The following is a 17,204-nucleotide window of genomic DNA, read 5'->3' as shown; positions in this document are numbered from 1 at the left end:
TCTTAAAGGTTTCTTTGCGGTATATTTGTAAACTTAAAGTTTTTTTGCAAATAATATTTCATTGTAACCAAAAAACTTGTTATTATGTGTAAAAATGACAAAACCAACAAACAATATTACAAATTTACGACACAAAAGAACCAAAAACTCCAACAAACAATATTACAAATTTACGACACAAACGAACCAAAAACCCTACGGAGGGTAAAACCGACATTATCCCAAATCTAAAATCTTTACTTTGTCAAAGGAAAAGTCATTCAACTACAAATTAAATTAATAAATTGTAAATAATTCCTTTTTTTTTGGTTTTGTCAACCAAAACATATAAAACTGTAGTTTTTTTTTTTTATCCTGATAGAAAATATATGTTTGCAATTTGACCAAATTCAAAGTGATAATATCACTCAAACTAATCTTATAACGATGTTAAGATAAACAAGTTTTATTCTAGTTTCAACCCAAAAAGTACTATGCACAATCCAATCCAGACACCCCAATTAAGAAAATCAGAACTGGTAACGGCCATACAGACAGACATTTATATATTAAGCGTTATGATGAACCACACATCGATGCATCTCAGACCAAACCATAATAAAATCCACAATAACAAAACAAGATCTTCTTAGAACCATGTCCACAACACAAGTGGTCAACTCAAACCAGAGGAATTAAACAAAAGGTTTTGTGCACTCCCACTTCTTTTTCTTTTTTTATAATCTTTTTTAGTAGTAGAAACATGGATAACAACACTGCAAAAGTCACAAACCCTCTGCAGCTGTCAACTGTTAATGTCCTCTATTTCTTACCCCGGAGCTTCACACCAAGAGCCCTTTCCAGTTTGGTGATTATCTGTTGATTTGGTATAGCCTTCCCAGATTCATACTCCTGTATAATCTGGGGCTTTTCGTTAATCAGCTGCAAATTTTATATAAAAAAAAAAAATCAGATTCTATATAAGTTTAAAATTAATCTGTATGAGTGTTAGCAAACACAGAGATGTAAAAACCTGAGCAAGTTGAGATTGCGTAAGCTTCTTTTCAGTTCGACCCTGCATGATAGCTTTCTTCAACTCACTTGGTACTTTCTCATCTGTTCATAAAATTTAGTCATAATTTAATAAAGTACAAAGTATGAAGAATTGTCAAAACTATATATATATATATATATATTGCTTAGCTTTTAAAATAAGATTTGACTTACGGGTGAGATTTTCAGTTTCTTCATCAAGCTTTCTAGTGTTAAGAGAAGTACTACTAGAGGCAGCCTTGTTTGAACCTGCAGTAGCTGCAAAAGGAAAAAGAACACAACACAGACTTTTGATCAAATATAAACCAAGCTATAGGTCAGATTTCTGAAAAAGATTCCATAAAAGATCTTAAAAGAACATTAATAGGCATTAGGCCATGACAATTTACCATTTGATACATGATAAAGCAACTTCAGTTGATTAGCTTAAGAAACAAGTGATCGTTTGTTAAAAGGATATAGGAAGTATTTTCCAATGTGTTGTTATACATACAACATGTTAGATACGCTTATGTGAGTTATAAACCCTAAAGTAATTCAAAAAAAAGGCAGATGAACATTCATAATAGGAGAACATGAAAATTCATCTTAGCACTGGAGAAATCCGATTTCTATATGTAAGAATCCATTGAGAGAATATCTAAAACGACATCTATGTACACCTGTAAGCCAGTAAATAAACAGAAACAAATCGAAAAAGGTGAAATCCAAAACCCTAGGTCAATACAAGAACAAGTCCTAGACATAAACAAATTGAACATACGAGCATACGTAATCTTATCTCCGTAAGACAGATGATTCTTGCGTTGAGAGTAAATTCATTGAAAACAAACTTGTGACAACAGGAAATTCGTCAAAGAATATGAACAAACAAAAAGAGAAAAGATATAACGCATACATGTATGTATGACGAAGAAAGGGGAAGAGCACGAATACTAACCCTTGCGTACAGTCTCGATCTCCGCACCAGAGCGACGGGCGGCGTTGACAGCTTTCTCGTCCTTACGCGCGGCGGCGGTGGGAGCTTTCTTGCGGATCACCACCGGCTCCCAATCTTGTGCAATCGGACCACCTGACATCTTTTTTGTTCGATTATTCTACCAATAAAAATCAATCGGGAGGATGAGTACGAATATCAGATAGAACTCCACTGGGGTATGAAACTTATATAGATGGGGAAAAATGATACCACCGTAGGTGTTTGGCTACGAGGTTTGTGTTATTCCTATCGAGGACTGCTCTTTTATCAAAGGATTATTAAAAAAAAAAAAAAAAGTTTAGATTGAACTCTTAGATTATCACATCAATATTTCATTCACTATATCATTTAGTTTATTAAATTTTACATTCAATTAAACTCTTTTTAAAAAATTTAATAGATTGTTACATTATTATTTTATTTTTTATAAATAATATTAATAAATAAAACTAGAATATTACATTAATTATAAATTCAAAGTTACAATTACTAATATTAATTAAAGATTACAATTTAAAAATTAAAAGTTACAAATAATACACTAAATAAAAGTACAATATATAAAATACAAATTTTACTTCATATTGTATTTTATTTTAATATCGTCTCAACTGTTTCTCCAAATTTCACGTTCATCTTCCGACATGGTACTGGGATTGTTAGGCGTGTCAAACCCAACAAATAAAGGGATACAAAATGACTCCAATAACACTGTTATTTTGCACTAAAAATGTAATACAAGATAAGCATGGTCAATCCACATAAATACGAGACAAATGACTACACCTTTTTGTATAAGATACAAATTTGGTCACAATGGGGGGGATTTATATGCATTGATTCAAATAAAGGATTGAAGTAATAAGTAACCAGTTGATTAAATAAAATAAACTCAAGATTTGTAAATACTCCAACTCTATGCAAGACAATTTAGCAATGTGATTTCAAGTATGAAATGATATTTGTTTAATTATATCTAAGTTGGTATTTGGAAATGCTAACAAGCTCTAGCAATTCCTATTCACCGCATTATTTAATAAAAACAAGCTCTTTGATTAATCCTAACCTTACTAATCCAATCTAAACAAACTCTTAGAATTAGGTGGAGAGATTGCATTATGTTTTGTGTGAATTTTATTAACAACATTCAATACTCCTCATAAGTCTGGGAGCGTAAGAATGTATGAATTTGATTTTCACAAGAATCATTCTAAGAAATTCAATTTCGTGCTTGTTACTTGTTATATTTTACAAAACAATTACGTATTTTGCATAATAGATAACTTGGGTGATTAAACCCTAACCTAATTGGCCAATAAGACTATAATTGAAATCAAACTTTCAATTGAAACAAAATCAAATTCACTAAATAGCATTTAGAAACAAACACCAAGTCACATGATTGAAATCACACACAATAGTCAAAACATAAAGTTGGAGAATCTAGGATTCTAGCCACACATGACTAGAACAAAACACAAATCTAGAAATTGAAGTTAAAGTCTTATAAATTTAAATACAAATGAAATCCAAGTGTTTCCAAGTATTAATTTACTTCAATCCTTCCATAAAATCGCCCCAAGAACTCCTATAACTCGACTTAACTTCCAATGGAACTGGTTGCACCCTCTTAAGAAAGAAGAAAAAATGTTTTTAATTAACTCACAACCACGTTTACACAGCCTGTGTAAATTAACACTGTCATTTACATTGCCAATGTAATTACAAAACTACACTGCTTAGATTGGTCAGGCCTTGAAAGTGTGATGCTCAAAATTCTACGTTTACACGGCTCGTGTAAACTCAAGGCTTCCATTTTCACGGCCGTGTAATCCCCTAAAAGACCAAAAACTTCAATTCTTTGATATCTTCATCCCCGATGCTCCGCAAGTCCTAAAACTTTGTCCACATCTCTTATTTACCTCCTCTAGCAACATCATACCTCTAAAAGTCCCTAAAATATTACAAAAATGTGTGAATGGAATAGCTTCATGAAATTTTTTGAAAAACATGCAAAATGCATGAGTTTGAACCTATATGCAATGCACTTTTATGAAATAAAGCTATAAAATGGGTGCATGAAATGCACCTAACAGGGATCCATGAAAATGATTGGAATTTCTTCATTATGTACCTTTTCTTTTTTTAATTTTCATCGTTCTTTCTTTCGATGCATTCTTCATATCCAACGAGTTTTGGTAGCGTATGAAAGTCTATATGTTTTTCAAGTATTTCATCAAGTCTATCACCAGATGACGAAGTAGAATTGGTAGCTTTCCCTTTTACTTATTTCTTTGCTACATTCCTACCAACTGGGTGAGTTGTAACTGTTGGATTTAGTGTCTAAGTCCATAACTATAATTGGTATGTACTTGACCCGAGAGTAGCATGGTCCATTTGGGTTGCATGACACCGAAACAATTTGTAAGGATGGACTTTTGAGAAGAGGATATTTATGATTTATTAATATATTATAAGTTCTAATATATTAATATGAAATCATATTATTTAGTTAGTATTGATCAATAATTAATTTGGAATTAATTTTGTGATCAAAAGAGACTAATTAAATATAAGGGGTTAATTTGGTAAATCATTCATTCTTATAGTGTGGGCCAATGATCTATGATTCCTTATGTTGGGCTAAACCCATGTGACAACCTATGGATGATCCATGGAGGTTTAAACCTATGGAGCATGAAGAATATGGAAGGTCATGCACATTAGGGTTTACATTGTGTAACCCTAGTTTTGCCACACTATATAAGAGACCCTAAGGCTGCCAAAATAGACACCTAAGTGAGCTTAGAAGAGTGTTAGCCGAATTTGCAAAGCAAGTAATCCTCTCTCAAGTCCTCCATTGTTGGTGGTGTTGTGTGAAGCATTTGAGGCATCACATTTGGGGTGCCAAGCTCTTAAAGGTCCAAGGAATCAAGCTACAAGAAAAGGTATGTCTTCTAACTAGATTTTTGTTATACAAGTTCCCAAGATTGTATGCTAGTGAGGATAATGCTTTGGAAAATCCTTTTGCATATATAATTAGAGAAAACATAGATCCAAAGCATTTAGGGTTGTATGTGCACCTTAAGGTTGTTAGGATGCTTAAAACCCTTCAGTGATATCAGATCCTAGGGTTGTTTTCTATTATACTTGATGTTATTTGATTTTCAAAGTGAAAAAAAATCGAATTTCTGCCTTCTGCCCAGTGAACTCGCCGAGTCCACTGGGTGACTTGCCGAGTCCCCTTGTAAAATGACCAACTCGACGAGTCTAGTTCATGCACTCGCTGAGTTAGTGCTCCAGTGGGCAGAATTTCAACTTTTGGCCAGAACTTGGTTTAAGATCAATACCCTAAACTGGTTTTTGAGCCATTAAACCTGTTTTATCATAAGGTAATGATCATGCTTGTCCAATTAAAAGATAATTGTCAAAGTTTCAAGAGTTATATTAGTTTATATGATTTTTTGAAAATTGTTGATGTGAATTATCTATGCTTATGAGTTTAACTAAGATCATAGATATTATTTGACATTTCTTGTTAGTTATGATCTAAAGACTTTTAATGTGATCCATAACTTATCATCAAGTTATGGAAAACCAAAAGTCTTTTTCATAAAAGTCATTAAACTCATAAGTTAAGAAAATGAAAAGTTTTGAATAGTGTCAAAACTTGCCCTTAAGTTTTGGAATTTTGTAAAGTCACACTTATGAAACTTTAATTCCAAACCCTAGAATTTTAAAAGTTTAAAATTCAATCCTTATACTATATAATAATGTAGGTTTAATATATATATATATATATATATATATATATATATATATATATATATATATATATATATATATATATAAGAATAAGTCAGTCTTACCATTAGTAGGCCTCATTCACGAAGTCGGTCTATAAGGGTGTATTACTGCCTATAAAATGGTGGTTTAATGGGTGTCCACTCTCACCCACCGCTTCTTTGACTGGTGGAGGGTCGTTTGCCGAACGGGTAGGATAGGATTATAAATTCTCATTAAGTATAATGATAATTATAAATTAACTAAATGTTTTATTAAATTTCTCAATCTTAGTTACTTTAAAAAAAGGTGAAATTGATGTTAATCCATGAAATTGCACTTTGCACCTTGCCAAATCGTTAATGGAGTGTGTGTGGTTAACTGGCACATTAACTTGGACTAGTAAGGGTGACAAAGGGTGGCTCGATGTTTATCATAAGATCAATGGAGCGCGTGTCGTTAACCGACACATTGATTGGGTGATAAATGACATCGATTGTACCAAGCATATTTGCATGGTTATTCACACCTAGTTTGTGATCCTCAGTATCCTGATCCTCGGTATCCCAGTCACAAACCTGAAAGGCATATTCTTATATATATATATTAAAGGAGGATACTTCTTAGGAATAGTGAACATTCAGATTTTTTGACAAAAATGGCCCATAAGTTTTCATATTTTGAGTGGCTCAAATTTTTGTCGCTAAAGTTTGTGATGTTGACAGTTTGGTCCCTTAGAAGATAAGAATGGAGATGCTCTGTGTCATTCCCACGCCTTTCCCCACTGTCATCTCCCCCCACCTGGTTTCTCATCCATTCATATTCCGATTTCACCGCGTTTCGAAAACCATCTGTCTCTATCGCCTCACCCTTCTTCCGTTTCTACACCGGCTTCCCAAGTGCGACACAGGATGGGCGGCGGCGGCGGAGGTGGAGGTTTCCGTGGAATTCTGGTGGACAGCTCTGTTATCTTGTTTCTATCAAATAGGATTGTTACACAAATACTTCCACCGCCTTAATACCTACATAACACCGATTGGAACTGTGTTTGCAAAGACTTCTAGCCCTAAACATCACCATTTAGGCCTTCAGAAGGAAACATAGAATGCGATGTAGTCCAAGCCTAACGATCGTCGACTCTAACTCCGGTTATTCGGAGTTATCGATCGGCACCTAAATGCTCTTCTGCCTTGGATTCCATCATCACACTCAACAAACTACGGAATCCCGTCCGATTTCACGGTTCTCTCTCTGTAAGCCCTACACCCACAAATGGTCCCCGATCTGCTATTTGGTTCTTTTTCCATATGCGGATGTTACCTCCACTTAACATGTGCTTCCACGTCGACATCCATGGAACCTCATTTGTTCGTCCTCTCAAATCACCGGCCACAACCTTTATCTGCTACATAGCCGTGAGTTATGACTGCCAAACCCTGAAATTCTCCATCGCTATGGAGTTCAGATTGCCATAATTCAATGCGCAGCTGCAACAAATTCAAGTCCATTCCATGCCATCTTCAAAAATTCAAGAAAGCAGCTGATACTTTACTCTAATCCTGGTTGCTGTTTGTGTGATGGCCTCAAAGAAAAGCTTCATTCTGCCTTCTCTTTTTCTTCTCCTTCACCTGATTCCTGCTCCCTCCACGACTTTGAGTTGCACGTAGGTACCATACCTCTTTCTCTCTAATCCCCCATGATTGTCATTTTAGTAATCCTTAATCTACGTCTTACCACTTATGATCGTGTATCAGATTAGGGATATAACTACCAATCCTTAATGGGAAAGAGCATATCAGTATGAGATATCGGTCTTGGGAAGAGTCCGTTCTGATGGCACCGAGGTTAGTTAATTTGTACCCTAATTAAAATACAAAGATACCCTACCTTTAACAAGCTAACTTTTCAACTTCTGAATTGATACATCTTCGATTACACTTAGTTGTTTATGTTTTAATTAAACGCATATATGGGTTTCCTATTAAAACATGTTCTTCAAAAGGATCCATGGATATATTTGCACAGATAAATGAAGAAGATTAGTAGTTTAAGATGATACCAAAGATAATGCTAATAACTTTAGGCAAACCAGGGTAGGAATATCATAATCAGATCATCAACAACTTTAACTTGATGCTTTGTACTGATTATGTGAAGAAAACACATACATAATGTTTTAAATATGTCGTTGTTCTTATTAATGAAGGTATTTTAATTTTTCTTTTACAATGTTCTTCAGGGAAATCAGGAACAAAAGGATTTTGATATATCAAAGGAAGCAGGACTCATTGACAAAATTTCATTTTAGGAGTTTTCAAAAGCTAAAATTACTTATTTGCCATTTATGATCTTTTTGCAGTAATTTTACCTTCCACCCTCTATAAACATCAAACAGAGCCTAAAGTCTATATGGGTTGCATGAAATCAGGACCTGTTATTTTTCAAAAGTAATGTCTCCATTCTTTTACTAAGAATTACAATTTTCATAAGATAGAGGGTCTATCTGACATTTTGTGTTATTTTGTATCTAAGTGTTTATATGTTTCAGGTATACTGCTTTTTGAAATTGTTAATTTGTATCTAAGTGATTAGTAAATCTTTTTTAAATTTTAAATCCGGTTTTAATAAAAAACATTAAAAATGAACGTCTGAAATTTGAGGAAATAAGAGTTTGGTAGCATTTCCATGACATGGCATGCTAGTTCAATGTATTTAAAGTATTTTGAGAAGATAAAGAAACTAAGAGAGAAAATGTTAACAATTGTGCACAGAAGAAAATTGTTACAAACTCATTCAGTTCAAGAGATGAATTATGAAATATGAATTGCAAAACACATAGGTAATGAATGGGTTTATCGGCTAAAGATCTCATCTATGTCTATTGATTCTTTTTTTTTACTTATGCATCATAGGAATCGACACACTGAAGACGGATGATTCAAAATGCATAGCAAGTAAGAGATCACTACTAAAGCTCTTCAGTAAGCTTTCTAAAATATGATTCTGTTGCTTATAGACATTCCAATATCTTTTTTTTAAATTCTACGTAAAAGTATTTTATAAATATTTTATTTTTTTAATCTTATTTTAGGCAATGCAAGGCAAGACCAACACCGATTGCCAGGGACAAAAAAGATAAGCAACAAAAGGTATCTACCGAACTGATTCACATTTTCAAATTGTCATTTTTGGATCTTTTTTGTATATTCACACACTTAAAAGGCGTGTAGAACTATGAGCAATTGTTGTAGAGTTATCATGACTTTTCTTTGTGACAGGATAAGCGTCTAATTATGAACATGGATAACCTGTCCATAGCTCTCCAAGAGGTAATAACTAATGTTTATATTTATTAGTAATTAAATCATGGAATGCAATAACTTGCAATATCATAAAATCACACACTAAACACACCTCAAAACACACATATAAATCCAAAATTTGCTCAATCTTGTGAAGTCAAAAACTCAAAAATATCAAGTAATAATAATTGATGCCAAAAATGCCAACATTTTTTTTATGTTAAGCTGTCATTTCTCTTACGGACTTGCAGATATACTTCCATTTCCCCTCTATTTTCAAAATATATATACACAATCACAATTATTGCTAATATAAATGATATAATTAATAAAAGGTAATATTTTAGAAACCAAATAAGCAACATGTAAAGATATAAAAGGTGGTGTTAGTTGTGGAGTTGGAAACACAAAATCTTTTCACCAACGGATTTCTGATTTAGATTTCGTCGGCTTGATTGCGACAGGCAAAACGACTCAGCAGCCCCGACTAGAATGATTAGACACGGACTTACAACGAATTATCGAAGGTTTTTTATGTCAATTTCATCATAAGGTGGTCTGATGACGACGGTTTTAAAATCGATTTCATTGTAAGGTGTCTTCATTTATCCGCCGGAACGAACAGGTAAATCCCACCAACCTCACTGCATCATCTTTTCGTTTGTAGAACCCTCATACATCAGATGGTTCGTGATGTTACTGTTCTCGATTTTTGGCGGCCATATGAACTTAATTTGTATTAAGGGTTTATGCGTTAATTTTTCTACGCCTTTTACTACCTGTGCAGTTCTTGAGGATCGATGGTACTACCAAAGCCAGTGACAGATTAAAGATTGTTGATGTTAGTGACTTTTTTCCCTTTAATTTAGTTTGAAAAAGATATGACTTTTATGATGCAGATATACAAAGGGAGTTTATTCAGAAGTGCTACTGAACAGAAAGAGCAAATTCGGTATTTCAGTCAACAAATGAGTATTTTCTTATTTCTTTTCGATTAATAAATTATGGAAAATGATATATATATATATATATATGTGTGTGTGTGTGTGTGTGTTTTGTTATTTCAGGATCTTAGGGAGCTTTTCAGTATCCCAAAGCTACGTCTGTTTGTTTAGTATTTAGTTGTTGTCTTTTACAATTAATTTGGTAAAATGCATTTTAAACACTTTAGTTGGATCATTTAAAATGTTTGAAACTTGGTAATCTCTTACTGATTAACCGTATGAGAAATTTGATTTACTTGATTACCTCATACCTCTCCATAGTGATATCAACTACCACTATGTGTGATAAAGGAGAATATTTAGAATTTTATAAAAAACAGAGGGAAAGAACTCTAATATAGTGTAAAATCGAATCCAATTATTATTATTATTATTATTATTATTTTTTGGGTTAAAATTGACCGATTTTATTAGCAAAAAAAATATATGTATACCTTTTGTTATCGTTATTGTGGCTAAACTACCTCTTTGTAAAAGTATTTTGTTCATATTTCAATTTTGCTGAAAGACCTGTCGCATCCGATCCCCGCAACGCGGGGTTACCCACCTAGTTCGAGATTTAAACATGCCATTGAATTGTTCAATAAATCTCAAAGGATCTAGGAATTTCAATCCAATTAAAACTTAATAACAATTTCGTTTTTCATGGTGGAAATTGGTAAATTGTCATTTACCTACCTTCAAATATTTTGCAAGTTGGATTACAACATCCCTCTTCCAATTTGTAAAATATTGTGAGGTGAGTTTTCCTCCAGTAGGAACAGGTCGAAGGCACCAATGCCAACCCGTTTATGTATATTAGCACGATGTAGATTATATGTTTTCGGACTTCAGTCCGATGCCGGGGTAAGTGTCACGCCCGCAGATTCTGGCTAGTTAATTTAGAGACGATAAGAGTCAAAAATGACTTTTTGATATAGGATTATTTAGAATAAATAATCTTAAATAAGTTTTATTATATGTCACAAGGTTTTCATGCATATAAAGAACGCTGAAATCCGAGTTATAACGATGAAGTTATGACATGTTGAAGTTTCGTGACAAAACCGGCACGACACTGGGAATCATAGAAAGTGAGTTTATGATAAAGTACTTTTTAGCCTTAGTGACGTAAAAGAAAGTTTTAGAGTACATCTCCACCTACGTGTGGATATAAAGAACGTCGACAACGGAGTTCGTATACAAAAGTTATGGCCTTCCGAAGATGTAGCTGTCTGAGGGCACGACACGTGGCAGAAACCCTAGCCGCCTTAAGTCACGACGTGAACATGAAGTTCATGACGTGAAATGTGTCAGGGGCACTAATCGGGGCTAGAAAACATGTGTTAAATCTATAGGATGACTCATGGAGGTTCACGACGTGAACCTATCATGTTCACGACATGAATGGACCAAAATCAGCATATAAATAGCGATCAAGACTCATTCATTCTTTACACCTTCTACTTTCATTCTCTATCGTTTTCCAAAGTCTATTTCCCTTCCCGAGCCTGACAACGACGAACTGTTGGCCGTTTCTAATTAGATTCTATCCAATCACGCTACTAAGATGAGTGCATAGTCCCTTTCATGAACATGATTTTAATACAAGTATTGATTAAATTATTAAATATATGTTTGTATGTGAAATATTTTTTGTTGCCTGAAATATATGTTAGATATATATTTGATGATATACAATGTGCGAATCAGCTATGGTTCTATATGTGTTAAGATGTGTACATATGATATTATTACTTAAAACTTTGTGTTAAGTATACATTAGTCAGCGTTGCCTAAACGGAGTTAGTATTGAAAATTGATTATAAGCATTATAGTTTTGCCTAGTGATGGGTTAAGACTTAAAAAGGGATGTTTAGTTTAATTAAGTTTGGACATTAGGTAGCCTCTTATTAAGAGTATGTGTGTGGCGAGATTGATGATCGGTAGAGTATGTCCTACGTACAGAAGTACATTTTATGTATGAAGTCTTTTTCAAAGCTCTGTGTCTTAGGTATTGCTTGTATCAGGGTATTATTATGTTCTCGGGTACGAGTCCTACGCATAGCAGAGTACCATAATGTGCTAGAAGTACTATCATGTACAAAGTCTTTTTGACACTATTGTGTGTCGGTTATGGGAGCGTACGAGAGTAATCTGTTAGTATTTCCCCATACTTTCAATTTTGAAAGAGATTTGGAGTCAGCGTTTCTTTTATGAAGTGATCGGACGAGCTTTATATGTCAGCCTCTCCTTTCACGAAGTAATTAAGGGAACTTCATAGACTGCCTAATAAAGTGTATCGATAATAGACCACTACTAGATATGTCTGGTGTTATATTGCCGGATAGGGTGAGTCTGGGGGTAAAATGCCTCACAATATTCAGATCACTGCTAGGCAAAGTTCGATGTTGGATAGGGTGAGTCTGGGGTAAAATACATCATGATATTCGGACCATGGCTAGGCATTGTTATCTAGATAACTACCTCTGACTTAATTGTCTTGTGGTTCTTTCTTTTACGAACGAAGGTTCGTGGTGAAACTTATTCCATTCCCATTATTTGATGTCTTTAATTTTGAGACTATTAATAATATCGACATTTTCATTTGCAGGGATTGAAACATAAGGTTTTGTATGTTTCGTATGTATACTTACAACACCCTTCTCATTCTGAGTTTGTGATTGTTCGGTCTTCGCTTTTATGACAGGTTTCCAGGCTTTTACCAAAATATTCGAATCTTTTGATGACGAACTGTCATTTGAAGAAGTATTGACATACTTCTCATATGCTTCGTTGATTTGTTCTTTCGAATATTTGCTTGACTGATAAATTTTGCCTTTCCCTTCGAGCCAGTGATCAATGTTCTTTCGTGAAGTTGTGCCTTTTTTGTATGAAGCTTTCATTGTTTGTTTCTTCGTAAGATTAGGAAAATTTGGCTTTTGAGGAACAAAATCAATTTTTGGTTTTGAAACATATGATTCAGCATATGAAGTATCAACTGTTGATTTAAAATGTTGTCTTTGAGAAAACTTTGATGTCGATATTTCTTCAATTTTTGAATTAGTTTTTGGACGATAAACTTGTTCTCTTTTTGAAAAAGATGAATTTTTCATTTTGAAAATAAACTTTGGTGATTTTGATTCAGACACATGTTTTTTTGAATGAACAAGATTTTTATTTGTGTCTGAATTTCTTTCTGAATGAACAAGATTTTTCTTTGATGGTTTTCTAGATTCGATTGTTTGCCAAAATATTTTCTTTCGAGCTTATCTTTTTGAAACTTGATTTTCTTTTGAAACTTTTTCAATTTTTTCTTTGAATTCTTTTGAATTTAATTTTACTCCATTATTTATTTCTTCAAAAGTTGGTTTATTGACTTGTTTTTCAATTTTCAATTTTTCCATCCATTTTCTCTGAGATTTTTGTCTTTGAAAACATAAGAATTCTTTGTTAAGTTGTTTTGAACAGTGCTTTGATTTGAGAAAAAACCTTCGTCTGATGTTTTCAAATTATCTTGTTCCACTAATTTCTTATTTTTTGGTTTGACTTTTTCCACATTTCCAGTTGTTACGAATACTTGATTTGGAAACACAACATCATCCGAACACTTGAAAATTGGATACACCACTGTATTTGTTTCAAGATAATGAGCACCTTGTTCTTTAATCACTTTTTTCATATTGTTGTGTATCACCATACACCTGAGCAACTATGATTTGAGGAATGTTGTCATCTTTGGACAATACCTTTTCCTTCGAAAATTCCTCATCTTTTTCATCATCACTATCATCTGTTTGACTGTCTCGGATTTTCACGAAGTCCAAATCACAAACTTTCGAAATTAAGGGTTGTTTCGTATCATTCTTAACAAACAAATCATTAACATTTTCTTTCCCTTTAGATAAAGATGCAATATTAATAATAGACAACTGAGAACAATCAACATCCTCAAGATCACTAACTTCACTAATATTGTCAAAATTATCTTCAATATCAGCAAAGTTAGATTGAGCATCAGATGTTGAAGCTTTAGTCTTTTTCAAAATTTGAATTCGTTCCGACTTAGTCAAAGTATCATTTATAATTTCAACTAAATTATTAGTATCAAGATTTTCATTTACTTTGACAATTCCATATCTATATCTATCATCAGGAACTTTGTCAAATTTAGCTATTTCTTTCTCACAATCATACGAAATGTTATCTACCGTAGCTCTTCCATAAGCTAGAAATGGCAGCAATTTCCTATGTTGTTCTTTACTGATTTCGCATGAATGATGTAGTTCATTTAATTTCCCATACAATCTTTTAGCCGAATTACAGTAAATGTTCTTCTGTGCTAACAACAATTTAGATTAACTAGACAAGTTATCCCTATCAACCATGATATTCGTTATTTGAAGTTCTAAACAATCTATCTTAGTAATTTTCGAATCTAGTATCTTCTGCTTCTCTAACAATTGAACATACAACTTCTTAGCCTCATTGCTAGCAGATACCACAATTGAATCAAAATAAGTAACAGTTTCATCGAAAGATACTGATTTAGAATTATAAGCATGATCTGGAATATTGAAAGATTCAAGAATATTACGTACCTTTGTGGTCATCAAAGATTTGTCAGCGACTTTTGATACGAAGCATCTCCCGTGAACTTCGTATGCCTCCTCATCTAATTCTTCCTCCATCTTCGCATACATTGCTCCATGGGTCGGATATCATATCTCCTCATCATATGATCCAGATGACCAGATTTGATAAGTTCCATCTTCTTCTTGTTCACCATGAGCAACTAATGAAAGATTCTTTGCCTTCGCACGCAACTCCTCCAACTTTTCCACATAATACGCTTCATCCTTCGTTTTATTCTTCTTCTCATGTTTACTCCTTAACATTTAGTCATTAGCTAAATGATTTACACCATTACAATAATGACAGTCAACTCCAGCATCTCCCTTTAATTTCTTCTCAATCTTTCCCTCCTTCTTCTCAACTGGCTTAACATCCTTCTTCTCTTCCATCTTCTTCGCATCATTTACAATTTTATTTGCAAAACTTCCTTTAATATCTGATGATTTGATCTTCGAATTGAATGGTTTTTTGAGGAATTTTTTCACATGATTTTTTGAATAAAAAGCAATTGCCTCATCATCTAGAGTTCATGATGAACCCTTTGTCTTCATCTGACACATCTTTCTCAGCTTCCCTTTCAGAGATATTTGAAACCAAAGCTAGTGGCCCTCCCAAACTTGCCTTCGATTCTTCGGCAATTTTATTCACTTTGCTTTCATGTGACTTCAACTAATTGTACAAGTCATTCAAAGTTGACGTATCAAAGCTCTGTTGGTTCTTAACCATCATGCTCACACTACGCCATTCCTTACGAAGACCCATAACAAAAATTAAATTGAACTCCATGGCTGATCTGGTGATTCCATATCAATTACATCGATAGATTAATTCGTTAAGACGATCGTAATAAACCTCGATTGTTTCACCATATTTCTGTCTGAATTCCTTAAGTTCCACCAAACATTGTTTCACAAAATTAACTTTTGTCTTCTCACTCCCTTGAAAATTTTCTTTGAGATTGTTCCATATATCCTTTGCAGTTGTACAACTCCTTACGTAGTTGTAAACAACAGGAGACAAAGCTCCTTTCAGCTCTCTCATGCATCTCTTCTCCAGTTTTTAAGACGATTAGATTGATTCTCTACATCGGAATTTCCAGATAATGAACCAATTGGTTGAACATTTGAAGGTGGATTGCGATCACCAGAAATACAATTCCACAACTCTTCATCCAAACCATTGAGATAATCCTGCATACGATCAGCCCACTGATCGTAATACTCAGGAATTAACATAGGAGTTTTGGTGGATGAACCTAAAAGATGAGAGAATGAAGTCATGGAATTAAGATTGAAAGACGCCATTGATGTACAGAAGAAAACCTTGAGAATTTGTGAAGAAACTTTAAGAATTTGACAACAAACTATATGATTCAAATCAGAATCACTAGTAGAACATTCGATTCAATGATTCATATGCAGAATCGAATCACATACTTAGATCTAATGAAATTTTCACTTTCAAAAAGTGCGGAATTTTTTAAATCAAAAAGTTGATTTAAAATTTTTTGAAAAGATAAAAATCAGATCAGAGATATGATTCCTGCTTTGATACCAATTGATGAAACAAGGAATCGAGTATGTAATGAATCAGAGTAAAAATGATCAAAAGTAAGTGTGTGAGATTTGAACACCGATGTAAATATGATTTATGGTTCAGCTTTATTACGTTCTTTTGGATAATTCTATCCAAAAGACCTCTATCTAACTCTAGTAAACACTCCTATTTATAGGAGAGAAAAACGTACAAAAAATATACTAAAGACTAAGCATTAAGCTTCAAATACAATGCCTTAGTAAAATATATTATAGACTTCATTACAATCCCAAAATACCCTTACAATATTTATCTATGGTATTCAAACCATTATGGAATATCCATTTATTTACTATTAATTAATTAACAAAATAAATCCCTCGGATGAATGTCTTTATATATATATATATATATATATATATATATATATATATATATATATATATATATATATTTGTTTTTACGTGTAACCTAAAAGGACATTGTTATTTCTAGTAATATTACTGGGCTTTGTTATGCTATGGACACTAATCTCCATCACATGGTGCATTAGATTGTGTCGTACCCAGTGGATTGGGGGAACTCACAATATTTTCCATTATCTTTGATTCCTAGTGTTTTTCCTGCTCTTTTGCCATTATTCTTTTTTACTTTTATCGATTACTACTATGTCATTTCTACCGTAACCTCTTGCTACTTGATGGTTTCAATTGTGGTGTGGGAAGTGATTTAACCGTGATAGTCATGCGTTGTTGTATTTATTATTATCTTGAACTTGGCTTTTTATGTAAGGTGTTCGGTTATCCCTTTGGGTGTAAGTTTTTTTTTCCCATAGTTAGTTTTTATTTTCTCAGATGTTGCTTCTTATTTCATGTAATGATGAACTCTTTCCATCATGTATTTTCTTGATTTTGGCAGTCTGCATACTAACTTTTTGAACAAAAACCTTGTCAT

The 17,204-nt window shown here is 33.3% G+C and overlaps 1 protein-coding gene across 1 annotated transcript; it reads right to left on the bottom strand.

The window, feature by feature from the left end:
• Positions 1–429: 429 nt before the first annotated feature.
• Positions 430–2,219, bottom strand: LOC145046519 (multiprotein-bridging factor 1b-like). Its single transcript, XM_078994804.1, has 4 exons — positions 1,973–2,219; positions 1,207–1,290; positions 1,013–1,095; positions 430–921 (listed from the first exon to the last, which is right to left on the bottom strand). Exons 1-4 carry the CDS (start codon positions 2,109–2,111, stop codon positions 802–804), a joined length of 426 nt encoding a protein of 141 aa, XP_078850930.1. The 5' UTR covers positions 2,112–2,219; the 3' UTR covers positions 430–801.
• Positions 2,220–17,204: the final 14,985 nt, after the last annotated feature.

The sequence above is a fragment of the Lactuca saligna genome, chromosome 5, assembly GCF_052625555.1.
Source record: "Lactuca saligna cultivar CGN05327 chromosome 5, ASM5262555v1, whole genome shotgun sequence".
In the NCBI taxonomy this organism is placed as follows: Eukaryota; Viridiplantae; Streptophyta; class Magnoliopsida; order Asterales; family Asteraceae; genus Lactuca; species Lactuca saligna.
This window is presented reverse-complemented; position numbering and strand designations above follow the sequence as displayed.

Bases quoted from the DNA above. Each gene is read 5' to 3' on its own strand.
- LOC145046519 (XM_078994804.1), bottom strand. From the start codon at position 2,111: ATGTCAGGTGGTCCGATTGCACAAGATTGGGAGCCGGTGGTGATCCGC. The intron at 1,096-1,206 runs GTAAGTCAAATC...TTTTATGAACAG, and splicing joins AGAAACTGAAAATCTCACCC to ATGAGAAAGTACCAAGTGAG. The intron at 922-1,012 runs GTTTTTACATCT...TAAAATTTGCAG, and splicing joins CGCAATCTCAACTTGCTCAG to CTGATTAACGAAAAGCCCCA.